This window comes from Pristis pectinata, chromosome 5 (genome assembly GCF_009764475.1).
Source record: "Pristis pectinata isolate sPriPec2 chromosome 5, sPriPec2.1.pri, whole genome shotgun sequence".
NCBI lineage: Eukaryota > Metazoa > Chordata > Chondrichthyes > Rhinopristiformes > Pristidae > Pristis > Pristis pectinata.
In genome coordinates, this window is record NC_067409.1 from 36,447,299 (window position 1) to 36,475,130 (window position 27,832).

The window sequence follows — 27,832 nt, forward strand, 5'->3', positions numbered from 1 at the left end:
GACACCTACATTAGACTATTGTTTATTGACTACAGTTCTGCCTTCAATACCATAATTCCAAGCAAACTTATTACCAAACTCCGAGACCTGGGACCCAACACTTCCCTCTGTAACTGGATTCTTGACTTTCTGACCAACTGACCGCAATCAGCAAGGATAGACAGCAACACCTCTGGCACAATTATTCTCAACACTGGTGCCCCACAAGGCTGCATCCTCAGCCTCCTACTCTACTCCCTATACACTCACGACTGTGTGGCCAGATTCTGCTCTAACTCCATCTATAAGTTTGCAGATGATACCACTGTAGTGGGCCGGATCTCAAATAATGATGTTGGAGTACAGGAAGGAGATAGAGAGTTTACTAACATGGTGTCATGACAACAACCTTTCCCACAATGTCAGCAAAACAAAAGAGCTGGTCATTGACTTCAGGAAAGGGGGCGGTGCACGTGCACATGTCTACATCAATGGTGCTGAGGTCGAGAGGGTTGAAAGCTTCAAGTTCCTAGGAGTGAACATCACCAATAGCCTGTTCTAGTCCAACCATGTAGATGCCATGGCCAAGGTGGCTCACCAGCGCCTCTACTTCCTCAGGAGGCTAAAGAAATTTGGCATGTCCCCTTTGACACTCATCAACTTTTATCGATGCACCATAGAAAACATCCTATGTGGATGCATCATGGCTTGGTATGCCAACTGTATGGGGCCGCAAGAAACTGCAGAGAGTTGTAGACACAGCTCAGCACATCACGGCAACCAGCTTCCCCTCCAATGGACTCTGTCTATACTTCTTGCTGCCTTGGTAAAGCAACCAACGTAATCAAAGACCCCACCCACCCAGGACATTCTCTCTCTTCTCCCCTCTCCTATCAGGGAGAAGATACAGGAGCCTGAAAGCACATACCACCCGTCTCAAGGACAGCTTCTATCCCACTGTCGTAAGACTATAGAACAGTTCCCTAGTATGATAAGATGGACTCTTGAACTCACAATCTACCTTGTTATGAGCTTGCATCTTATTGTCTACCTGCACTTTCTCTGTAGCTGTTGCACTTTATTCTGCATTCTGTATTATTTTACCTTGTACTACCTCAATGCATTGTGTAATGAATTGATCTGTACAAATGGTATGCAAGATAGGTTTTTCACAGTACCTAGGTACAAGTAACAATAACAAACCAATTCCAATTTGTGGCAAGAGACCAGTTGTGATCATAATAAAATGCAGGGCAGGCACAAGGGACTGTCATCTACTCTGGCTTTGATTGCTTATGTTCTTATTTCATTTTCAATTGGTTGGAGTACAGAACTTCCTGTCAGAAGCAGGATTTGAGGCAAATGGCATTGGCACATCCAATTTGGTGTGAGACTAAGAGGGGTGGCATGAGGCTTGTGTGGAGCGTAAACACTGGAATCAGTTGGCCTGACTGACCGGTTTCAATGCTACAAGTACTGTGTGAAATCAGGCAATAATTATATTAAGATATAAAAGTTAGAAGTTATAGACGACACAGCACGGCAACAGGCCTTTTGGCTCAACGAGACCAAGCACCCATTCACACTAATCCTAAACTAATCTCATTTTATTCTCTCTACATTCCTGTCAAATCCTCCCAGATTCTATCACTTGCCTATACACAAGGAGCAATTTGCAGTGGAAGGTTAACCTACATGTCTTTGGGATGTGGGAAGAAACCAGTGCACACAGAGGAAACCCAGGTGGTCACAGAGAGAATGTGCAGACTGCACACAGACAGCACCAAAGGTCTGGATTGAACCTTGGTCGCTGGAGCTGTGAGGCAGCTCTACTAGATGTGACACTGTGCCACCTTAAAAAATGTAAATTCTATCCTGTTTTTCTTGTTTTATTTCAATAGTTTTGATTTTGTTATTAATTTGAAAACTTCAGCAGTTTGGAGAGTTAGAAGGCCAACTTAATTACAGCACGGAAGTTCCCTTTAGGTGCTGGCAAAATAGCTAGCAGATGCAATCACATCACCATTGTGAATGAGTCTAGTTGCAGCATGGCAAGTTTACATCAGCAATGCAAACATAGGAATTTACCGTAGAAACACTGACAGGAGCATGTGCCGATGTGAAGACTCAAATATTTGAAAGCAAGTGATTACCATTAAAATTTTCATTCGCCAAAATGCAGCTGGAGGAAAGTTACCATTGAACAACAGAATCTGTAGCACAAAAGGGAACAATTCATCCAATCCTGCCTGTGGCAAGTCTTTGACGTAGCTCTCCAATTCAATCATTCAAAGAAAATGAAGTATGCTCCCTCTGTAAATATTTTTTTAAGAAGTTAATAAAACAGAAAATGGAATAGATGAAAGATTAACAAAAAATGGAGCACTCTTTCTCACATACACATCACATGATTGCGATATTTATAAGATTTGGATGAACATGTACATGGGCTGAGTAAGTAAGTAAGCAGACGACACAAAAATTGGTGGAGTTGTGGATAGTGAAAAAGGTTGTCAAAGGATACAGCAGGATATAGATCAGTTGCAGATAGGAGTGGAGAAAATGCAGATGGAGTTTAATCCAGGCAAGTGTAAGGCGTTGCACTTTGGAAGGTCAAATGTAAGAGGAAAGTATAGAGTAAATGGCAGGACCCTTAGGAGCATGGATGTGCAGAGAGATCTTGGGGCTCGGGTCCATAGCTCCCTGAAAGTGGCAACACAAGTAGATAGGGTAGTAAAGAAAGTGTACAACATACCTGCCTTCATCAGTCAGTGCAATGAGTATAAGCTGTATAAAACTTTGGTTAGGATACATTTAGAGTATTGTGTGCAGTTCTGGTTTCTTCATTACAGGATGTGGAGGCTTTGGAGAGGGTGCAAGGAGTTTCACCAGGATGTTGCCTGGATAAAAAAGTATTAACTGCAAGGAGAGGTTGGACAAACTTGGATTGTTTTCTCTGGAGTGGCAGAGGCTGAAAGGAAACCTGATAGAAGTTTAGTAAATTATGAGGCATAAATAGGGTAAGAGTGTCAGAGTCCTTTTCCCCAGGGTGGAAATATCAAATACTAGAGGGCATAGCTTTAAGTGAGAGGGGGAAAACTTTAAAGGAGAGGCATTTTTTTTAAAAAATGTGTATATATATGTGTGTGTGTGTGTGTGTGTGTATATATATATATATATATATATATATACACACACACACACACACGTGTATATATATATATATATACACATACATATACACACACACACACACACACACACAGAGTGCTAGGTACCTGGAACACACTGCCAGGGGAAGTGGTGGAAGCAAAATACGATAGTGGCATCTTAAAAGGCATTTGGACAGGCACATGAACATCCAGGGAATGGAAGGATATGGATCATGTGCAGACAGTTGGGACTAGTTTAATTCGGCATCCTGTTCACCACAGACATCATGAGCCAAAAGGCCAGTTCCTCTGCTGTACTGTTCTACATTCTATGTCAGGTATGAGGATCTTCAGTAATGATTGTACAGTATTTATTTCCATTCACTACTTGTCAGACTATAAACTTGTTAACATCAACATGCAACAAGGCCAGAAGAGCACTCGGATATGACTAATTGATTCAAACAAAAAGGATCCAGGTAACAATTTTTTCCTCAACATGAAAAAGAGTCAAACCATTACTCCTTGACACTTAACAGAATTATCTTTGCCATATCCCCCTCCATCACTGTTACGGAGATCAACATAGTCCAGAACGGTAACAGGACCGACACAAGTAACGTGGCTGCAAGAACAGTAGTGCTTCCTCTGGTGAGTGACTCTCTCCTCCTCCCCAATTCTCCTCCATCAGCCACAAGGCACAGTAGTGCAATGGAATACTCCCCAATTGCCTGGATGTGTGCAGCTCCAGGAACACAAGCTGTTCAACCTTATTCAGGACAAAGCAGCCAATTTGATGAGCGCCCCATAGACTCCCTTCACCAACAGCGCATCATATACCGTCTACATGATGCAAAACAGTTACTTGTAGCAGCCATTAACTATTGGTTTTCAAAAGAATCTTTAGTGAACATGACACATTAACTTTCCATTTCTTTCAGTCCTGAAATTGCAGCATCTGTACATTCAAAGTCATTTAATAAAATTTATATCAATGCCTGTGCACACCCCTTCTATAAAAAAGATTTAATAAATGTATATGATAATCACATACACACACATTTATAGTATGGATGTTCATATTAAGATGAAGGGTTACTTTCAGAGATACACATTTAATGTTTCTGCAGACATTAATTACCACGTTTAAAAAAAGAGCATCAGGGACATGAATCTGAGAGAAAACAAAACATAGTAGGAGGAGGACTATTTCATTTGGCATCTTCTCCATTCCATCATATCATGGCCATTTGTTCACCTCTGTATCACTTTCCTGCACTAATTCCATATCCCTTTGTTCTCTTAATATCTAAAAATATATTGACACCAGTCTCAAATATACTCAGCTACCAAGCTTCCACAGTACTCTTGGGAATTTCAAAGATTTATCTAAAGAAATTTCTTCTCACCCAAGTGTTGAACAGCCAGTCCCTTATTTTTGAGACCATCATCCCTAGTTCTAGATACCCCAGCCAGGCAAAATACCAGTTCTGCATCTATCCTGTTATGCCCTGGAAGAATTTTGCACTTGTCAAAGAGATTCATTTGTTCTTCTAAACTTGAGCATTAGCAGAGTTTGCTTAATCTTTCCCATGATAAAACCATCATGCCACAAATCAATCTGGTGAACCTTTGTTGCACTCCCTCTCCCACAGGCAGATCCTTCCTTAGGTCAGGAGACCAGAGCTGTACACAATATTCCAGAAGGGGTTTCACCAGGACCCTACTGTATATAATTGTAACAAGATGTCGATATTCTTGTACTCAATCCTCTTGCAATAAAAGTCAACGTACATTTGCCATTCTAATTGTTTACTCCACCTGCATGTTAACTTTCAGTAATTCGTGTACAAGCATTATTCCTTCATCCAAATAAATGACACAGAATGAGAACAGCCAAGTTCCACTAGCCACAACCACCCAATCCAAAAATGATTTATTTCTAGTTTTCTGTCCATTAATGAATCCTCAATCCATGCCAGCATTTCACCCCAATATTGTGCATTCAAATTTTGTTGAATCCCTTGTGTAGCATCTTATTAAAGGCCTTCTGAAAGAGCAAATACTTCACAACAACCAGTTTGCCCTCATCTATTCTGCTAGATCTAAAACTTGCAAAAGATTTGCCAAACATGATTTCCCTTTCATAAATCCATGATGGGTCTGCCTGATTCAAATACTTTCTTCTCAGGACACTTGCTTAACGATAGATTCTGGTATTCCCCCCTTTACTGATGTCAGGCTAACTGCGAGTTCTGTTTACTCTCTACTTATTTTCTTAAATAATAGTTACATTTGCTGCCTTCCAATAGGTGGGAACCATTCTAGAGTCTGGAATTTTGGAAAATGACATCCATTATTTCCATAGCCAGCTCTTTTAAAACCTTGGTATGCAGTCATCATATTCTGGATATTAATCAGCTTTCCATCCCATTAATTTCTCCATTACTAGTTCTTAATTAATGTTAACTTTTTTTGAGATCTCATTCACTTGAGACCTTAAGTTCTGCACTATTTCAGGGAGGTTTGTGCGTTCTCTGAGAAGACCAGCACAAACTATTTGCCTAATTTCTCTCCCATTTTCTTAATTTGTTCTTTCTCAATCTGTATGGGAGCCATTTTATCTTTAGTTAATCTTTTCCTGCAGAAACTCTGCTTTTATGTTACTCCTGTAGTCTGCATTCCCTTTCCTTATGAATTCCTTTACCAAATTCTGAACTTTTCACAATTCTCAGACTAACTTCGTATATTTTTTTCTTTTTATCTTGTCATCTTTAACTTCACTTGATAGTCACAACTGATAGTCTGCAATCCTTTTTTTTGACTTAAAGGGGATAAATATTATTTGGAAACCATATATGAATTCCTTAAATGTTAGCCATTGCTTATTTACTGTCATTCTTAATATAGCTTTCCAATCCACCATAGTAGCCGATTCATATTTCGCTCCTTTGTAATTTGTTTTATTTAGATTTAAGACTCTAGTTTCAGATAAAACTAAATCACTTTGAATTTTTACATTAAATTATCTCCTTCAACACGCAAATGTTATGGCCTACCCAATGTAACTGGCTGAGTGCAACTAGTCCCTCAGTGCTGGGAACATTACCACATTGTGATCACTGTTCCCTAAAAGGGTGTTTAACTACTTTTTCCCCATTTCACAACACTGGATCTAAATTACCTGGTACCCTTGTTAGTTCTTCAACATGCTGATTTGGAAAACCATTTCTTATATACTCCATGAACTCATACTCCATCTATCACTGCTCACTGATCTACATATAGATTGGGCAAATAAAGTTTCCCATAATTATTGCACTATACTAGTTACATGCACCTCCAATTTCCTGATTTATACTATGTCCAACATTACCACTACTATTTGAGAACCTAGAAAAAAATACTCAATGAGAAGGAACATTTCACATTTGCACTCACAACAGGCTCTGTCAACTGCATCAGAATGCTTGCTGTTTTTGATTACTGTGTACACTGTTTTCTAAAACGCCAGTGCTGCAACATTCAGATTTGTAGCAGTTGGAGCGAGAGTGCATTTCATAAACTGATTCTGCAACACCTCGAGGAAAACAGACTGATTAAATTCTAATTTTCCAAGGCTTGGGAAAACTGCTCCTGATGTGAAAGGTTAATAATTAGCAACATTCAGAAAAGAAAAATAAATTCTACATGGTTGCCATTTATTGCTGGCAAAATGTTTTATTATTTTTAAAAAATTAAGTTTCTTCCAAGAGGGCCTTCAGGAAATATTTTTAAGTTTTTAAAGTTGCTTATACCTGGTAAGGATGTTCTGGATAAGTAGAAGCATGTTGAGTTAGAAGGTTTTAGAGAAATTTTCACATATGATGAACATGTGGAAAATGATTTAACTATGGGTGGGTTATGACACAAAGCAAGTTGGTATTGGTATTGATATTGGTTTATTATTGTCACTTGTACTGAGGTACAGTGTAAAACTTGTCTTGCAAACCATTCGTACGGATCAATTCACTACCCAGTGCACTGAAGTAGTACAGGGTAAAAATAACAACAGAATACAGAGTAAAGTGTCACAGCTACAGGGAAGTGCATTGCAGGTAGACAATAAGATGCAAGGTCATAACAAGGTAGATTGAGAGGTCATGGGTCCATCTCATCGTATAAGGGAACCTTTCAATAGTCTTATCACAGTGGGATAGAAGCTGTCCTTGAGCCTGGTGGTATGTGCCCTCAGGCTCCTGTATCTTCTGCCTGATGGGAGAGGGGAGAAGAGAGAATGACTTGGGTGGGTGGGTTCTTTGATTATGCCGGCTGCTTCATCAAGGCAGCGAGAGGTACAGATAGAGTCCATGGAGGGGAGGCTGGTTTCTGTGATGTGCTGGGCTGTGTCCTCAACTCCCTGTAGTTTCTTGTGGTCCCCGGCAGAGCAGTTGGCATACCAGACCATGATACATCCAGATAGGATGCTTTCTATGGTATATCGATAAATGTTGGTGAGTGTCAAAGGGGACATGCTAAATTTCTTTAGCCTCCTGAGGAAGTAGAGGCACTGGTGAGCTTTCTTGGCCATGGAGTCTACATGGTTGGACCAGGACAGGCTATTGGTGATGTTCACTCCAAGGGACTTGAAGTTCTTAACCCCCTCAACCTCAGCACCATTGATGTAGACAAGCGCATGTACACTGCTCTGTTTCCTGAAGTCAATGACCAGTTCTTTCATTTAGTTACAGAAGTTAAAGCAAATGTTGCTGGGGATGAAGTTTTTTATGGCTTTCTTAATCAAATAGGATACCATCTGCATGACTTTGGTTTTAGTCTGGAAAAAAAACCTTAAGAACGGGATAAAGATTTTTGTCTAGAATTTAATCCCAGTCAGTGGCAATGAACATGCTTGTCACATTCGCATTTTGTATTCTGTCCCTGAAACTCACTCCACTGTGGCAGTAATTTAGAATTGCTATTTTCTGAATTTCACTCAAATAAATATCCAACCATCATAAACTAGGAACAAAGAAGCAGCTAGACAAGAGACCTTATGGCTGCCTTTGAAGTTCCTAGTCATAGCACAAAACAAAAATAATAGAATTGTTGACAAATCAATGGAATCAATCTATATCAATTAATTTGGAAAATATACCCACAAAATGAATGCTAATGATCATCAACAGCAAGTGGCTATTGAGCTAACTGGTCCATTACTTCCAATTTAATGGTAACTGTTTAAACAAAGGTAATGAAAGAAACTAACTGGGATGTAAATTATTGCATTAGAGAATAAATTATAGAGATCTCAACGGATAAAGGAATTATACGTTAACACGCAAGAGCAACAACCATTTTACAATAGCCAGTCTAAGTACAATATAAATAACTAGCAAGATTCTACTCAGGTCAGTTAAAGCAAAATGAAATTGGCTAGTATTATCAAAATGACAATCAAGTCTGCTGTTTTAATACAATTCTGGGCTCGTAAATTAACAATAAAATTTACTTTTTCCAGTTGAAGAGAACTTACAATTTTGTCTTGTTTTATTCCAGCTAAGATCAGAAAGAAGCAAAATTTCCTGAAAATTATAATTACTTTATGCCCATACCACTGGTGCAACTGCTTCACAGCTCCAGCACCCGTGTTCATTCCTGAGCTCCGGTGCTGTGTGTGTGGGGTTTGCATATCTTCCCTGTAATCCTGCAAGTTTCCTCTGGGTGCTCTAGTTTCCTCTCACATCCCAAAAGGTGTGCGGGTTAGAAACTTTGTATTCCTATAAATTGCCCCTAGTGTGTGGGTCCATGATAGAATCTGGAGAGAGTTGATGGGAATGTGGGGAGAATAAAGTGGGATTGGTGTAAATGGATGCTTGATGGTTGGCGCAGACTCAGTAGGCCAAAAAGAGTCTATTCCATGTGATATGATGACAACCTCCCAAACCAATGACCTCCATCAGCAAAAATGACAGAAGCAACAAAGTCATAGCAATACCACCAAGAGCAGGTTCCCAAGTCACATGACACAACCATTTTTGTACATATTGCAGAGGCCCAACTACAATGACAAGGATATAGAAATAAAAGCAGAACCATACTTCTGATAGAAAAACAAAAAAAAATGCCATTGATACTCAGCAGGTCAAACAACATCTGCAAAGAGGGAAACAGTTAATGCTTCAGGTCAAGAGTCCCATTGCCCTGAAATGTTTAAAAGCTAATGTAAAATTCCTTTGTAAAAATGCTGCAGATAGTTCATGAAAACCTTTTTTTCCTTGTTGGAGTCAGCATTGCTGCTTGGCTAAAGATCTGAATTGTACCAATAGTATAATGGATCTCCAACATCACTTTAGAGTCACGAGGTCCAAGGCTGACCCAAAGCAGTTGCTGGAAGATGTGGAGCTTGCAGTTCTCTCACCAGTTATTCAAAACCACTACAGGAATTACAGAATGTAAAAATTAACAGAGATTCTGTGGGCACATCATCAGAGAAAATGATCAAAAATTTCTATTCTATGAACACTTCAGTAATGAAGTCCACATGGAATTGTATTTTCATTATTTTTAGTTATTAATTTGCTTCAATTAATTCATAAATATACATACGTCCATGCACATGTAGTAGTAACTGCTGGTTTTAAACAAAAGCTGTTTTGGGTTGGGGAAAGGAATTACTATTGGAGCCCTTGGGTAGCTTTGACTTTCTACTTTTAGTAGAATGCCAATCAAAACAGTATCAACAGCTTCAAGTGACAGCTGATAAAAATACTGCAAAAGTGCGGGACTACCAATCAGCTGTTAATCTTAATTAACAACTCTCTTTGGTATTTATGGCTAAAAATTCCCACAAAGGTCCTACAAATTTTCAAAATTTTTCTCTAAGCACTATTGCTTACTTGCTAAGGTACAAAGAAATGGTGAATATTTGCACTGTTAACATGGGTTCTTGTAGGACACCGGTGGTCACAGGTAGTGAATGAACCTTCATGAGGGATAAATCCACTTGTCCTCTTCTTCACCAATCTACTGTGACAGGTGCACGTGTCCGCAATCAGCATTGTAGGAGTGACCACTGCACTGTCCCAGTGGGAACAAAACTTTGTCTACATGTCAAGAACGCCCTCTATTATGTTGTGTGGTAGTATAAGTGTGCTAAATGGGATAGACTCAATAGATCTGGCAGCTCAAAGCTGGATGTCCATGGAGGTAGTATGGACCATCAGCGACAGCAGAAATGTAAACCACCACAATCTGTGGCCTCATGACCCTGCATTTCCCTTCCTCAGCTACCACTATCAAACCAGAGGATCAACCATGTTTCAGTGAGGAGTGCAAAGGTGCATGCCGGGAACAGTTTCAGGCCTAAAAATGATGAGGCACCGGCATGGTCTTAACTGTGTAATGAAAGAGAGGGAGGCCACACAACACATCAGTCCATGCTGGCTCCCAAGGGAGTAACCTCTTCAGTCCCATTCATCCTCTCCTCACTTCCCTGTATTCCCTGCAATTTATCCTTCCACGCACCTGACCACCAAATCACCTCAGATTCTATTTGCCCTTGTCCAACACTAAGAGGTGACTTAAGGCAGCCAATTAAATTACCTGCACATCTTTGGGATGTGGGAACAAACTGGAGCACCTAGAGGAAACCCATATGGTCATAGAGGGTGTGTGTAAACTCCACACACACAGCGATCAAGGCCATGGTCAAACCCAAGACATTGGAGCATTATGCCGCCCAATAATGAAGCTGCAATACTTGTATACATTGTGGAGGCAGAAACTTTTCAGAGATTTGACAGTTCAAGTCATTGACCTCTCATAGTTTTACTTAAGTCATCAATAATATTCTCACCTAGTTCGTTTAAGCCCCTCAAATGGAAACCATCTTGTCCAGAGGATCTGTCATTCTTTAGGCATCATTATTTTCTTCTTCACTGTTGATTCTGATAATTTAGGTGGATTCTGATGCCCAATTCAGTACGAGTTTGCTTGGGGTGTCCGGAATACTATCCTCCTTCTCTGCTCTAAACACTGACACAAATCATTCAACATGTTCCTTGTGTTCTTGTTTTCATTTACAATACGGTCTTAACATTTTCAAGGGCTCATGTTGCTAACCATCCTCCCTAACACAGCTGTTAAAGAGTTTTGTGCTGACCTTTGAAATTCCTTGAAATTTCTTTTCCTGATTTTTATTTGTAGGTTTAATTCTGCTTTGTCATAATTTGCTATTCTTTCTCATCAGCCATGGTCTGTGCTATATTTGTCCTTCATGCAAGCTTTCTCCTTTCAGTTTAAAGCTGTCCCTTTCTTTTCAAAGCTTTTCCTTCTGGCCATGAGAGCTTCTACACTTTATGGAATGAACTAGTCCTGCATTAAAGTTGACTTTTTTGCACACTGATTTACTGCATGAATAGATTTTCACAAACCTTAATTTCTACATAGCCATGACTTCAAATTGGAGACACGAGACTGCAAATGCTGGAATCTGCAGCAAAAAATAAATTAATGGAAGAACTCGGCGGGTTACGCAACATCTATGGAGGCAAAGGAATTGTCAGTGTTTCAGGGCGGGACCCTGCATCAGGGTTGAGAGTGTAGAGGGGAGATAGCCAGAATAAAGAGGTAGAGAGAAGGGTAAGATAGGGGCTGGTATATAATTAGTGGAATCAGATTTGGGGTGGGGGAGGAGGGAAAACAAGAGATATGGGCAAATGCAGCTAGGTGGAGATGGGGAGGGGGATGTTGGGACAGAGGCTGGTAGGTGATAGGTGGAATCAGATGAGGGAGGGATGATGAGCAGATGGGGGAAGAGGATAGGAAAGGTAAACCCCATCTGGTTCCATCTGCCCATCATTCCTTCCTTATATGGTTCCATCTATATCTCTATCTTTTTCCCTCTCCTCCTCAACATGGCTCCATCTGCCCAAATTCTTTTTTCTTACGTTTCCACCTATCACCTACCAGGATCTGTCTCAACATTCCCCCCTTCCCCACATGGCTCTATCTGCCCATCACACATCCCCACCACATCTGGTTCCACCCATCACCTTCCAGCCCCTGCCTCACCCCTCTGTCTCACTTCTGTATACAGACCATCTTCCCTCTACACTCAGTCCTAATGCAGGGTTTTGACCCGAATCATCAACTATCCTTTGCCTCCACAGATGCTCCTTAACCCAGAGTTCTTCCAGCAATTTATTTCTTGATCATGAATTTAGATTGTCTGTTTTTAGATTTTTCCTAAATTGAGGTAAATTAACACAAGGTTTGGTGAAAGAAAATATGCCTGTCAAAAACCACATACAAATATGAGTATTTTGGGTGGGGGGGGGGGTAGATTAATTAAATTCTTCATGCAAGTAACAAATGCTTTCACACTATGTTTAAGTACAAGGTATTTCAGAAAAGGAGACCTTAACTGCTAATGGTTATCAAAAGTGGAGAAGGAGGGAACGTCGTCATTTGAAGCTGCAAGTAGTAGGCACAATATGAATAGTTGAGTAATAATACAAAATTATTTCAGGCTCCTTACAACTTTGCTTTATCTCCTCAGTTGGGAAACCAACAAGATTAGGTGGAACATTGTTTATATTTTCCAATGAATTAGAGTATAATGCTGGATGCTGTATAAAATCACCATTAACCCCATTTCCCACAAGCTCAGTTAAAACAGTCTTCCATGTTTCTGCTTTAGCATCTTTAGTGTTGTATGCCTTTTATACCATTGATAGTTAAGCTTTCCTTTTAATTTGTAAAACATGATGCACATGAGCTGCCAGTGTAGGGGCAAAATAAATGAATAGTGTGCAATGCTTTCCTTATTAAATTGCTGTTGACTAATATTGACATCATTGTCTGGAATCAAGTGTATTATTGTTTAAAAAAATACAAATAGTTGAATAAATATGGTATAATTTGTAAAGCACTTTCATACAAATCAATGGCATCATGGTAGCAATAAATTCAGCCCAATCTTCAAGATTGGATTAATGCTCTCACCTAGATTGGGGCAGATTGCGCTTGACTTGGCCTACACCTCATGTTCACATCACACCACTCCACGTCCCGACTACCAAATGATTGCCTGCAGCTCCACAAACCTTTCAGGGTCCAGTTGAGCCAGAGGCCTCATTGCCGCTGCCTTCCCATAAAGCAGAGCCATTCACATACAGCAACGAGGCCTCAAGTGGGGGGTTTTGAGGGCTCACTCCTGCTTAGACTTGTGACAGATTGAGCCATCAAAGGCCTTTTCATTTTCTCCCCTTAATATCTTTAATAAATATCTCTGCTAGTTAAAACAGATAATTAAATTTTTAAGAAATTATCATAATATTAATAAACATTTCATTTCCCATCCAGATAAGTGACCCCCATCCAAATGAATGGGGCTCTATTGGATAGGACAGTCAGCCATGGTGTAAATTTGAGGGGCCAGATATGAACATGTGCCGATTTCAGTAGAGTGGAAGTGCACTACTATCTTTGCACTATTCTGTTGTTTTGCACTCTATTTATTATTACCAAGTATGCCATTTTCTCCATGAGCTTCACACAAGCAAGTAATTTCAATGCACCCTGGTGTACATGAACATATTAATTACATATATCAAACAATAATTAATAATAAGTACACATTTTAAGTCCGATGCTCTGGCATCTGATATCCAGTGTGTTCCTGAATTCCACATTATAGTACACAGGCATACAAATTCTTATTCCACACAAGGTAGAGTCCATTATTAAGGATGAGTTTTTGGGGTACTTCAAAGCACATGATAAAATAGGCCAAAGTCAGCGTGGTCTCCTTAAGGGGAGATCTTCCCTGACAAATCTGTTGGAATTCTTTGACGAAGTAACAAGCAGGATGGACAAAGGAGAGTCAGTGGATGTTGTTTACTTGGGTTTTCAGAAGGCCTTTGACAAGGTGCTGCACATGAGGCTGCTGAACAAGATAAGAGCCCATGGTATTACAGGAAAGGTACTAGCATGGATAGAAGATTGGCTGACTGGCAGAAGGCAAAGAGTGGGAGTAAAGAGGGCCTTTTCTGGTTGGCTGCCAATGACTAGTCATGTTCCGCAGGGGCCGGTGTTGGGTCCGCTACTTTTCACGTTATATGTTAATTTTCTGGGTGATGGAATTGATGGCTTTGTGGCCAATCTTGCTGATGATACAAAGATAGGTGGAGGGGCAGGTAGTGTTGAGGAAGCAGGGAGTCTGCAGAAGGTCGTGGACAGGTTGGGAGAATGGGCAAAGAAGTGGCAGATAGAATACAGCATAGGGAATTGTATGGTCATGCACTTTGATAGAAGGAATAAAAGCTTATTTTCTAAGTGGGAAGCAAATACATAAATCTGAGGTGCAAAAGAACTTGGGTGTCCTAGTGCAGGATTCCCTAAGGGTTAACTTGCAGGTTGAGTCAGTAGTAAGGAAGGCAAACGCAATGTTAGCATTCATTTCAAGAGGACTAGAATATAAAAACAGAGGATGTAATGCTGCGGCTTTATATGGCGTTGGTCAGACCACATTTAAGAGTATTGTGAGCAGTTTTGGGCCCCACATCCAAGGATGGATGTACGGGCATTGGAGGGGGTCCAGATGAGGTTTACAAGAATAATTCCAGGGATGAAAGGGTTAACGGGTGAGGAGGATTTGATGGTTCTGGGCCTTTACTCGCTGGAGTTTAGAAGGATAAGGAGGGATCTCATTGAAACCTACTGAATATTGAAAGGCCTGGATAGAGTGGACGTGGAGAGGATGTTTCCAGTAGTGGGAGAGTCCAGGACCAGAGGGCACAGCCTCAGAATAGAAGGATGTCCCTTTAGAACAGAAATGAGGAGGAATTTCTTTAGCCAGAGGGTGGTGAATCTGTGAAATTCATTGCCACAGACTGTTGTGGAGACCAAGTCATTGGGTACACTTAAAGTGGAGGTTGATTGGTAAGGGCATCAAAGGTTATGGGGAGAAGGCAGAAGAATGGGTTGAGGGGGAAAAATAAATCACCCATGATCGAATGGCAGAGCAGACTCGATGGACGGAATGGCATAATTCTGCTCCCATGTCTTATGGTCTTATAAAATTCAAAATTTGAAAGCATTCAAGTTCCTCTATGAAGAAAATTTATCAAAATATATTAAATGATTACTGCCTCTTAGAATAAAACAATGAATTTTTTTTACTTATCATTCTCATCTGTAGTCATGATTACTTGAAAATCATATATTTTTTCCTTTGAATGGAGTATTAGAATAAAAGTTTGTACAATTACAGCTAACTAAAATACTTTGTTTCCTGTACATGCATTCAAGAGATTTGTTCCCATCTACAGTCATAGAGCAATACAACATGGATACAGGCCCTTTGGCCCAACGAGTCCACACCAACCATGGTGGCCACCCAGTCTGTCCCGTTCCAACTTCGACAGATCACCTCCGACTCCACACAGTACTACCACGTGGTCAGCTCCCTGGGCCAGGAGACAGCTGCTCTGTGTTCAGCCCATATCCCTCTAAAGCCCCACCCCTCCATATACCTATCCAAGTGCATCTTAAATGTTACTATTGAACCTGCCTCAACCACTTCCCCTGACAGCTCGTTCCATATACTTACCACCTTCCGCGTGAAAAAGTTGCCCCTCAAGTCCCCTTTAAATCTTTCTCTTCTCACCCTATATCTATACCTCCTAGTTTTGGACTCCCCTACCCTGGGGAAAAGACTGTTACTGTCCACCTTATCTAGGCCTCACATAATTTTAAAAATTTCTGTAAAGTTGCCCCTCATTCTCCTACGTTCCAAGGAATTAGACCCAGCCTAGCCAACCTCTCCCTATAACTCAGGCCCTCTAGTCCTGGCAACAACCTCTTAAATCTTTTCTACACTCTTTCTAGTTTAATCACATCTTTTCTATAACAGGGTGACTAAAATTGTACACAGTACTTCAAGTGTGGCCTCACCATTGACTTGTACAACTGCAACATAATGTCCCAACTCCTCTACTCAATGCCCTGACTGATGAAGGCCAGCATGCTAAACGCTTTTTTCACCACCCTGTCTACCTGTGACACCTCCTTCAATGAACTATGCACTGGTAATCCTAGGTCCCTCTGTTCCATTACATTCCCTAGTGCCCTACCATTCATAGTAGGAGTCCTATGTTGGTTTGACTTTCCAAAATGCATCACCTCACGCTTATCTGTATTGAAATCCATTTGCTACTCCTCAGCCCATTTCCCTAACTTATCAAGATCCTTCTGTACTCTACAAAGATCTCGATCTTCACTATCAACAACACTTCCTAATTTCATGTCATCCGCAGACTTACTGATCAAGCCTTGTGCACCCAAATCATTTATATAAATAACGAATAACAAGAGTCCCAACACTGACCCCTGTGGCACAACACTAGTCACCAGCCTCCATTCTGAGAAACAACCTTCAACCACCACCCTCTGCTTCCTCCCTCAGAGCTCATTTTAAATCCAACTAACTAGCTCACCCTGGATTACATGGGACCTAACCTTCCATGCAGGACCTCGAAGGCCTTGCTAAAGTCCAAAGAGACAACATCCACTGCCCTACCCTCACCTACCTTTTTGCTTACCTCTTCAAAGAGCTTCAAAAGGTTCATCAAGCATGACTTTCCACACACAAAGCCATGCTGGTGACTCCTAGTCAGACTCTGTTATCCAAATGCTGGTAGATCCTGTCCCTCAGAATTCCCTCCAGTAACTTCCCCACTACTGACACCAGGTTGACTGGCCTGTAGTTCCCTGGTTTGCCCTTGCCACTCTTCCTAAACAACGGAACAACATTAGCCACCTTCCAGTCTTCAGGAACTTCACCAGTGGCTAACGATGAAGCAAAAATCTCTGCAAGGGCCTTGCAATTTCTCCTCTAGCCTCCCACAAAGCCTAGGATGCACTCGGTCAGGCCCTGGAGATTTATCCACCTTAATGGCAAGGCTGCAAATACCTCCTCCCTGCTAATATGAATGTCCTCCAAAACATCTCCACTAGTTTCCCTCATCTCTTCAGCAACCATGATTTTCTCCTCAGTAAACACTAAGGAGACCTACTCTCTTCCTGGCCACCTTTTACTCTTTATATAGCTATAGAACCTTGGGACTTTCCTTAACCTTACCTGCCAGATCCATCTCATACCCTCATCTCACCCCATCATAGTGTCTAGATGCCTTCATTCCCTGCACTGTCAGTCCATGGTCACTCAGCATTCAACCCCCCACTTGACGTACAGGGCCTAAATTATCTAACCAGCAATAGTAACATGTTGGTCACTTTATAATGTATGATTTAAATGTTTAAAATGAACTACAAGTTGTCCATTCTTGGTTTTCTAAAGTAATGGCAAACAGCTATTCTCTTGCAGAACTTCAAAATGAGATTTCTATGGCCCTCTGTGTAATACATAGAATTTGGCTAGGTTTTCTTTGCAGTTAGAAATCATTCCAGAACTTCTTATTTGCTGTATATTTAATAAAATATCAATCAAGTGTGAACACATCCAAATTTCAGTGCTAGACTTAAATCAGAAAACTTATCTTAAAGGGCCTTAAAAAATAAATCAGTGAGTCATTCTTATACTATGCTTATTTGCAATACTTAGAGGAAAATTCTTGGAATTAATTCATTTAATCAATATAAACGTTATCAAGATTATTATACTATTTTTAGGTGGAAGACATGGAATCAATTTCATGACTTTAGAGGAAATCATCATCTCATCATGGGTAACTAAGTGCCACTTTGAACCAAAATGACTTGGGTGCTTAAGAATGAGAGAGTAGAAAAGGTGCTTCAATACTGTTGCTGTTTTAATCTGGATTCCAGAAACCCAACATCAATGAGTCAGTTCCTGGCATTTACACCACTAAATTTCTATCCATTATCTCAGGGGCAATCTGAATTCTCAGAGTCGGTGTACTGACATAAACAAACTAAATTAAGTTGTGCATCTGCCAAGAATTGGCTCATAGATGCCAGCCCTCAAGTACTAACAGTAACAGACTTAATGTAAGAGAACCTTTAGTCACTCACCAAGTCACCTCCAAAATTAGTTTAAATTCAGCCCAATGGAGACACAAGAGACTGCAGATGCTGAAATCTGGAGCAACACAAAGCGTTGGAGGAATTCAGCAGGTCAGGCATCATCTATGGAGGGAAATGACAGTCGATATTTCAGGTCAAGACCCTTCATCTGGACTCAATAAAAGGCCTCAACTTGAAACTGTGACATTCCATTTCCCTCCATAGATGCTGCCTGACCCACTAAATTCCTCCAGTGCTTTGTGTGTTGCATCAAATCCAGCCCAAACTGACAAGGTGAAAGCTTCACCATTTGCTGATTCAATTCTTAGAAGATGAGATTCCACACCAGAAATAAGGCCAAGCAGAATTATTTCAATTCCGCTAATTCCCAGTAAACACAAAAGGGACATGATGTGTAATGAACAAATTAATACTGGTATTTAAAATTGGATATTTCAGGCTCGACTTGTCTCTAATCATATTAAAGTATAGCCAAAATGGCCTTATAAATTTGATAATGCATCTCATTTACAGATGCAAAATCAAATGTCCTTGCATCTAACACAATTCCAGTAGTGTGAGCCTGTCTTTCATCTTCCTGATGTTGGGTTTTCGCTCAGTGTGAGCATCAATCTTACAAAGAGTCAAAGTCTTGGCCGCAACTTCCTGATAAATGTCTTTATCTAGTATAGTTTCACCACAATAAAGCTGGATCAGGTTGGCACCCACTAGCTCTATAAAGTAAATTGATGCAATAGTCTGTCAATCAGCAGGAAGTTTATGCACTATAAAACTTTCCTACAGATCAGATAATGCTGTTGCAGCACATTTATTCCAATATATCATGGTGGATCATTGATTCACATCCAAAATTCCTCAATTTCTATCTATAAAATTATTCTTTCAATCTGGTTAAAAATATTGTTTTAAATAGTTCAAGAGGAAACTTCCCCCAAACATGAATTCCACAGTCAGCTATGAATTATTCCACAGAAATCAAATACAAGAAAGATTCCCCTTCATAGAATGTAAGTGTCATCAGGCAGGCTGTGTTGTGTCTATATTCATCTTCTTAGTCAATCCAATCTCAAAGCAAATTGGAGAAATAAGATACAGAAAGGCAGAGCTTTCATAGGTTAGGCATTTTTCCTCAACCCTTGTTTACTTTCTTGGTTAGGATATGGAGAAAAGAAACAATAATGCAAGTAAAAAAAAAGTGCATTATTTTAGGACTGATCACGAATTATCTTAATGCTGATGTCATATAGACGAGCAGCAGGAAGTGATGTCATCATGTGATAATACAGTAAATTAACAGTTACATATTTTTGGCAAAATGTTTCAATAAGATTATCCTTGAAGAGAGTCACGGACTTGCTTTTGATCATCATACAGCAGCAATCTGGTAAAGAACAACAATAAAAAAAAGAATATACCTTACCTAAGAAATAAACTGATTAAAAATAAAAGGGAACAAATACGGAATAATAATAATCCTTGAAGGCAGTAATCCAGCGCTTCCTTGAGTGTGTTTACAATATGCTGCACAGGAGAATGTAAGGACATCAGGTGCCTCCTATGGTTTCCCCATATGGTAACATCACAGCCAAAACCATCATAAACCAGGTGCTTGCCCACAGTGAAAAGAGGATATTAGTTTGCATGTCAGTACCTCTTACCCACTGATTACAATCATATAGGCAGAAGCAGAATGTTTGTTGCTCCATATTACTGCTCTCTCCTTTAACCTTGCAATGCTTTATTCCTAGCATTTTGATGTTGATGCTGGGGTCTCAGTGAGTGTTAAACCATTGAATGTCTTGCACAGCAGGAGATGGTCATTGCCTGGCACTTATAGTGTGAATGTTACCTGACACTTATCAGCCCATGTCCAAATGTTGTCTGGAAGCATGGGCAGCTTCATTGAACACAGTGCAATTATCAGCAAACAGCTCATTTCGGAAGATCATTGATAAAGCAGCTAATGATGGTTCTGCCTTAGACATTGCTCTTAGGAACTCCTGCAGTCATATCCAGTGGATAGGATGGTTGACCTGACAACTACAACGATCTTCATTTGAGCTATGACTCCAACTACAGGAGCTCTTCTCTCCTTGATATAGTTTTACCAGGACTCATTGATACTACAGTGGGTCAAGGTCAGTAACTCTCAATTAACCTTTGGAATTCAGTTCTTCAGTCCACATTTGGACCGAGGCTGTAACAAGGATTGAAGTCAATTGATCCCAGTGAAGCCCAAACTGGGCATCAGCGAGTAGTTATGGTGAATGTCAACTGTCTGCTCTCAACAGCACTTCTCAATATTTTGCAGATCATTAACTAATTGGGCAGTAATTAGCCAGATTAGATTTGTCCATTTTGTGATCAGAACATTACTGGGCAATTTTCCACATTGTTGGGTAGGTGCTGATGTTATAAATTTACTGGAACCATTTGACTTAAGGCAGGGTTGTTTCCAGATCTCAGATCCTCAGTAGCACTGCTGGGTTGTTGTCTGGTCCCATAACCTTTCCTGCATCCAGGGCTTTCAGCTTTCTCAGCGTGAAATGAAACCAATAGAATCAGCTGAAGACTGGCTTCTGCAATGGTGGGGATCTTAGGAGGAAGCAGAGATAGATCATCCACGCAGCAGCTCTGGTCAAATGTGGATGCAAATGCTTCATCCTTAACCTTAAGACTTTTACTCTGCACCTTGTCATCATTGAGGATGGGCATATTCTTGCAGCCATTTGCTTCCATTAACTTCCAGCACTTTTCAGGACTAGATGTAGCAGGACTACATTGATCTGATCCATCAGTTGTGAGATTACTCAGCACTATTACATGTTTTTTTTTCCCCACTTCAATGCACATTTAGTCCTGCATTGCAGCCTCATCAGGTAGCAACTCATTTCATGCAATTCCCTCTCATTCTAGGAGAAGTGCTCGTCAGAGGAGAATCCCAAAAATGGGAGGAGAAAGCACCAGAAGGGCAAGAGAAAATTTGATTTTCAACATGCTTAGCTAAATTCCAGTTAGGGAAACAGACTTCCACTTCACAACCAATCTATGTCACTGTCCTATGATCATGCATTTTCTCAGTGCACTATAACAGCGTAATATAATTGTTCAAAAGATCACAATAGCTGCTTTTCAGTTAGGTCAAGTCTAAAAATGGTAAACATAATTAAATATTTAAAGGTGATAATTCAGACATTTTTAAAGTACACTATCTAAAATTTTACAAATAACATCTGCAAATAAACAATTATGTAATTATTTAATGGACAATTAATTGTAGTGAGTCTGCTAACTGTACTAAAAGGAGCTCAAAGGTCATCATTTGCAGTAATCACAGTATCATAAAATTGTTAAAAGTATGGAAGAGGTAATTCAGTCCATCAAGCTCATCGCAGATCCTATTAAAACAATTCTGCCAATCCCATTCCTTTACACTTTCTGCATCCCTGCAAATTTTTCCTTCTCAAGAGCCTATCCAAATCCCTTTTGAAGGCAGTGATTGACGCCTTTTCACCACCACTGCAGGGAGTGAACTCCAGATCAGAACTACTCCCCAATATAATCTCCTTTATACCTTCTATGTTCCCAGTTTTTGAACCTGTACTCCAGCACTTCAGAATTACTAATTTAGAAATGAATCAGTAACTGAAGTTTGTTAGTTGCAAATAATAAAATGCCTTTGAAATTTTCTGGTTTGATTCTGCCAAAATCCCAGTGGATTACAATAGCCCGAATGTAATGCCACTATTGAAGGAAGGAGCAATTAGAAAGCAGGAAGCTATGGTCACTTAGTCTAACATGTAATTGGGAAATACTGAATCAGATTTATTATCACTGACTTAAGTGACATGAAATTTGTTGTTTTGCGGCAGTAGTACAGTGCAAAAACATAAAATTACTATAAATTACAAAAATAAATAAATAGTGCAAAAAGGAATAACAAGGTAGTGTTCATGGACCATTACAGGAATGCATTAATGAGGAAGTGGTGCAAGACATTTAGGAAAATTATAGTACAATTAATCAGAGTCAGAATCAACAAGATTGTATGTACGGGAAGTTACGTTTGACAAATTCATTAGAGTTCTTGTAACAAAGAGAGAGGGTGAATGAGAACCAGAAGATGAAGTGTATTGGGATTTCCAAAAGGCATTCAGTAAGGTGCCACATACAAGATTACTGAGTTCACAGCCATGGCAATAACATATTAGCCTGGGTAGAAGATTGGCCAACTAGCAAAAAACGTAATCAGAATGAATCTGATAATCAGAACAAAATTCATATGTCAGAATAAATCAAGTGATTTTCAAACAGGCTAAGTGTAACTAATTGGATGCCACAGGGATCAATGCTGGGGCCTCAACTATTTACAATTTACATTGTAAAGGGCCTGGGCATATTTGCTTACAATGCAAAAGTGGGTGGAAAAGCAAGTTATGAAAAAGACAAAGAACCTGCAAACAATTAAGCAGGAAAACATTGGCAGATGGAGTTTAATGTGGGGAAAGGAAATGCAAAATTATCCTCTTTGGTGGAAAAATAGTGAAGGAAATTTACAATAATAATATCAGAAATGCAAGAGTCTAAACATCAGGAAATGATGAATGAATGAACCGAGTCTTTTTTCCTCAAGAGGAAAAGGGCTAACTTAAAATTTTAAAAAGTGATGCAATAGAGATCTTCATGAAGGGTTTTGATGGAACATTTCCACTTGGGGAAAATAGCATAACTAGAGACCATCACTAATAGACAGTCACCACAATATCCAATAGGGAATTCAGAAGAGATTATTTAACGCAAAGTGCAGTTAGAATGTGGAACATGCTATCACAGACAAAGTTTAAGCGAACAGTGTACATGCAGTTTAGGGGAGAATGGACATGCACACGAGGGAGAAGGGATAGAGTGACATTAATGGATACAGAAGAGGAAAGATGGAAGCAGGCTCGAGTGGAACAGCTGAGTCAAATGGCCCATTTTTGTTCCATATAATCTACACAAGAAAGGGCCTACACTGGTTGGTTTAGAGGAATGAGAGATGATCAGGATTTTGAGGGGCTTGACAGAATAGATGCTGAGAAGATATTTCCTCTCAAGAGGGAAATTATAACTAGGGTTCATAGTTTTAGAATAAGGGATCAATCATTTAAAATAGAGATATCTTTCTTCTCCCATAGGATTTTTGATCCCTAAAGAGTTGTGAAGGTTGAATCACTGAATATATTCATATCAGACACTGACAGATTTTTGCATTATGGGGGAGTCAAGAGTAAATCGGAAAGGAATGGAATAAAAGTGTTAAGTGTTAGGATCAGATCTCATTGAATGGCAAAACTGTTCAAGGAGCAACGTTGCCTAATCCTACTCCTATTTCTTATGTTCCTACCCATCAATTTTTTTTGCCTGTTCTGATTAAGACGTATGTCTGCAACAGGACCATCCCTTAAGATGCTAACTGTGCTGGTGTGCATTTTATTGCCAAACCTCCACTCTATACCAACTTCACAATAAATTGTTTGGTGACAAGATTTCATTGAACTTGACTTCTTGATCTTTGGAAAAGCTTTAACCACAAAGAAAATGGAATTACTTCAAAGAAATCATGCAGGAAATTAAACTGCCTACCTGATCAAAAAAGTATGAATTATTTTAATGTTAACTTCAATTAAACTACTGAACAAAAGCATGACCATTGATGTAAACACTTCAAACCTCAGTCAGCCATACTCTCAACAGCCGACCATTGCTGCTTTTCCATCATGAAATGAACTCAGCTATGCCTGAAACTGGTCATTCAGTTTTCATGAAGTACGTAGACAATTAATGTTTTCTTATTGTAACTTAACTAAATTATTCTGTGTTCACAGGGATTAAGTTAATCATCTCATTCTTAGAGGAGGATAAAATTTGAAATGGATATTTGAAAAGTTAGATAGTTTCTTGCAAAATTAAAAATTTATGGGGAGACTTTAAAGCAAGTCTGAAAAGAGCTATCAACCCGAAAAATTAACTTTGTTTCTCACTCCACAGTTACTGCCTGACTTGCTGCGTATATTCAGCACTTTCAGTTTTTATTTTAGATTTCCACTACCTCAGCTTTTTGATTTTCAATAATGGTCACATAACACTTTAGGCAAACTGCAAGTTTCAAACCATAATTCTTACAATCTTTATTGTATTTTGTTTACTTACAGAGAAGCCTGGGCTATTTACAAAAATGTTATGAATTTGGAATTTTTGAACGAAAGATACAATTACCATTTAATTTCAATTCATAGCAGAAGATTTTCACACAAAGATTGTGGTAGCTTTTCCCTGTCACTCTTTCCTTCAGTAGCAATTGCCCTCCAATAGACAAAATAAAGAAAGACTACAGAAAATTACTACAGAAAAAGTTATTCGCTACAGTGCAATAGTATTCAATTGGACCGATGTTTAGAAGCAAGCAAAAAAACTTCACTGGAGTGAATCTTGCTTACAGTATTCTCCCCCATTTATTGCCATCTAGCAAGTAAACTTAGCCTACTCAAAAACATAATAGTTATTGGAAATGTCAAAAGCAAAGGAACAGCCTGTATTTGAGATGTACAGAGATTGCTTTTTTTAGATAATGATAATTCAGTGTTTTCCCTCCAATTATCTTTAGAATACTTCATAAATCACCCCTACTCTGCTCCCTGTACACTCGCCAGATTCTGCTCTAACTCCATCTACAGATTTGCAGATGACACCACCGTAGTGGGCCGTATCTCAAACAGCAATGAGTCGGAGATAGAGAGCCCAGTGACATGGTGTCATAGAACATTACGGCACAGTATAGGCCCTTCGGTCCACAATGTTGTGCCAACATTTTATCCTGCTCTAAGATCTAACTAACCATTGATCGTGTGGATAGTCAAAAGCTTTTTCCCCAGGGCTGAAATGGTTGCCACAAGAGGACACAGGTTTAAGGTGCTGGGGAGTAGGTCCAGAGGAAATGTCAGGTGTAAGTTTTTTTACTCAGAGAGTGGTGAGTGCATGGAATGGGCTGCCGGCAACGGTGGTGGAGGCAGATATGATAGGGTCTTTTAAGAGACTTTTGGATAGGTACATGGAGCTTAGAAAAATAGAGGGCTATGGGTAAGCCTAGTAATTTCTAAGGTAGGGACATGTTCGGCACAGCTTTGTGGGCCGAAGGGCCTGAATTGTGCTGTAGGTTTTCTATGTTCTAAATCAGGGGGTCATTGCATATTTTCAGATTAAACGCGAGAGATAGCGGGTAGCAAGGTCATTACATTTCTGTCCACCTGGGTCTACGTACAATTTGCACCGAGTGTCCCGAGAGTTATGTACTACATTCCGCGCACACATTCAAGAATGGGCCGGATTGTCCTAGATCTGCCCGTTGTCTGCACTCAGTGTTCCTGGTCCCAGCCCCCCCGGACATGGACCCCGCCCCACCACCACGCCGGGGATGCGCCGTGGAGAGAGCTCCCAGCAGGGAGTGGACTGCGGTGGCGAAATCAAGGACACGGACATCCCGACGGCCTTTTGATGGCTCTGCTTTAAATAGTCTGACACTTAAAAACTATACAAGGTTTACAAAAATTAACATCGAGAGAATATTCAAACATTAAAGTAATAATGTAATTAAAACAAAAGAGCTCAAGCTCTTAGCTGCAGTCACAGTCCTCCCTGTCCAGCCACTGTAAAGGGCGGAATGTCAGATGTACCACCAACGGCCCTCCCCTCGACTTCTAATCTCCCTGTGGGGGAGAAGTCCAAGACATTGCTGAAATGGAGCGGACGAAAGCCAGCGGTTCTCCACGATTCGGGTCATCATTTTATGCAATGGGACCGCCGCTTTGTGTTAAGTCGTGTCTTTCGGAAGTTGGCATTAGCGAACCCAGAGAGTTTGCCCATCATCCCATTCAGTTACTGTCTACACTTTTAGTTTGAGACCACTTCTTGGTTGTCAGCACACTGAATGAAGTAGCACAATCACAACTACCTGTAACTAAAGGGAAGCTATTCGCATAGAACTACATCCTGTACCAAGCTCTTCGCCTGACATCCATCACATTAATCTCATTACAATTTCTCAACACTTAATTATCTTCACATAAATTTTCGTCTGGTTTGTATGTGTCCCCTTTCAGATTTTATTAACGACTAAGCCATCTCTTCGCCTTAGTTACCTAGACCTTTTCAATGCGTGCCCAAAAACTTCTGGCGCTTTCCAAATGGGTTCAATGAAATTAAGGATTAAAAGATAAGTAATGGGGTAAAACTCCCACGAGCTTTCTTCTCAAGGGCCTATTCCGCAGCAGCATTGACAACTCGCTGGTAAGGGTCAAACTCCCCCCAAAGTGTCACGCAGACTCATTGTTTTTCTATCATCCTGAATCACTTACAGCGTGTCCCAATAACGTGTCACTGCAAATTGGTTTACTCTCCAAAAACAAGGAACATTGTGAAACTTCAATCACTGAAGACAACTATCAGTTCAGGAAAATCGTAACACCAACAGTGCGAACTGAAAACAACCCCTACCAAACGTCCGCCCAAAGCGACTTTGAAATCCGTGGGTCGAGGTGGAAATGTGTCCTCCAAGGTCCCCGGAGAGGGAGGGAGGGAGGGAGGGAGGGAGGGAGGGAAGGAGGGAGGGAAGGAGGGAGGGAAGGAGAGGGAGAGGGAGAGGGGGAGGGGGAGGGAGGGAGGGAGGGAGGGAGGGAGGGGAGGGAGGGAGGGAGGGAGAGAGGGAGGGATTGCCGCTGTATCGCGTTTAGGTTTTCCCCTCACAAATACTTACTGATTCAGTTCAACGTCAAGAATGAAAGACGAGTTGAAAGCATCAATCTGGAAGGTGGCTTGAGCGATGTGTGCGGACTGCAAAAAAAAATCAAAAGACAGCAACAATTAGTTACCTAAACGAGAGAGCAAAACAACTGCACCGAACGACGAAAAACAGATTGGCATTTTGTGCATAGCCCTGCGGTCTCAGTACTCCCGCTTTGCATACCACGTGAATTAAAACGAATAAACCGCTTTGAATGAATATCATATGTATCTGGTCTTGAGAGTGAAGTGTTGAAAGATGCATTTGATTTAACGAATTGTGCCAACAAGCCTTATTTTTTTTTATTAAAATGATTTTTGGTTCTGTTTGTTTCATGCAGCCAACGTCTCCAGGGGTGCTGGGTAGGAATGCAGGGAGTGCAATTTATATCTGCACGTTTTAACACATAGAATTCAGCGGAACTTCTGATGCTTACCGGGTAGGCGGCTGCGTGCTCCAACGTCCTCCTCACTCGGGTGTTCAGGCCAACCCGGCCGCTGGCAATGAGCCGAAGCGGACTGGTTGTCTGGGGCGGGTTCAAGCCGTGCTCCCCCCAGCTCTCCGCTGCTGCCGCCGCCACCGCGCTCCTCAAGGCGTCGTCACCTTCATCCGCACCTGCAATGTGCACGATTCCCGGATACATTGCCGTGAGTTGCAGTTATTTGCTGGCATGACCATCAACCCCTTTAAGCCTCTCATCTGAGCCCATCGCTATCCCAAGTTAAAAACACAAATCATGCAGCTTCAAGTCTTTCTCCCTAATAATTCCCGATTCAATCCATAATTCAGCTTTCGTCCTCCTCCCTACAAAAATACACCCATCCAGGGAATT

At 40.5% G+C, this 27,832-nt stretch overlaps 1 protein-coding gene across 8 annotated transcripts in view; it reads right to left on the reverse strand.

Annotated features, from left to right (window-relative positions):
• The window catches only part of adam22 (ADAM metallopeptidase domain 22), a 232,200-nt gene that overhangs the window by 204,050 nt on the left and 318 nt on the right, over nucleotides 1-27,832 (reverse strand). For 7 of the 8 annotated variants that reach the window (XM_052015804.1, XM_052015808.1, XM_052015807.1 and 4 more), the window contains exons 2-3: nucleotides 27,437-27,615; nucleotides 26,974-27,050 (exon numbers count right to left, since the gene is read on the reverse strand). In XM_052015804.1, coding sequence (XP_051871764.1) covers nucleotides 26,974-27,050; nucleotides 27,437-27,615 — 256 coding nt within the window. Of the gene's footprint in view, nucleotides 1-26,973; nucleotides 27,051-27,436; nucleotides 27,616-27,832 lie in introns of those variants that run through there. The other variant, XM_052015810.1, reaches the window with a different exon arrangement.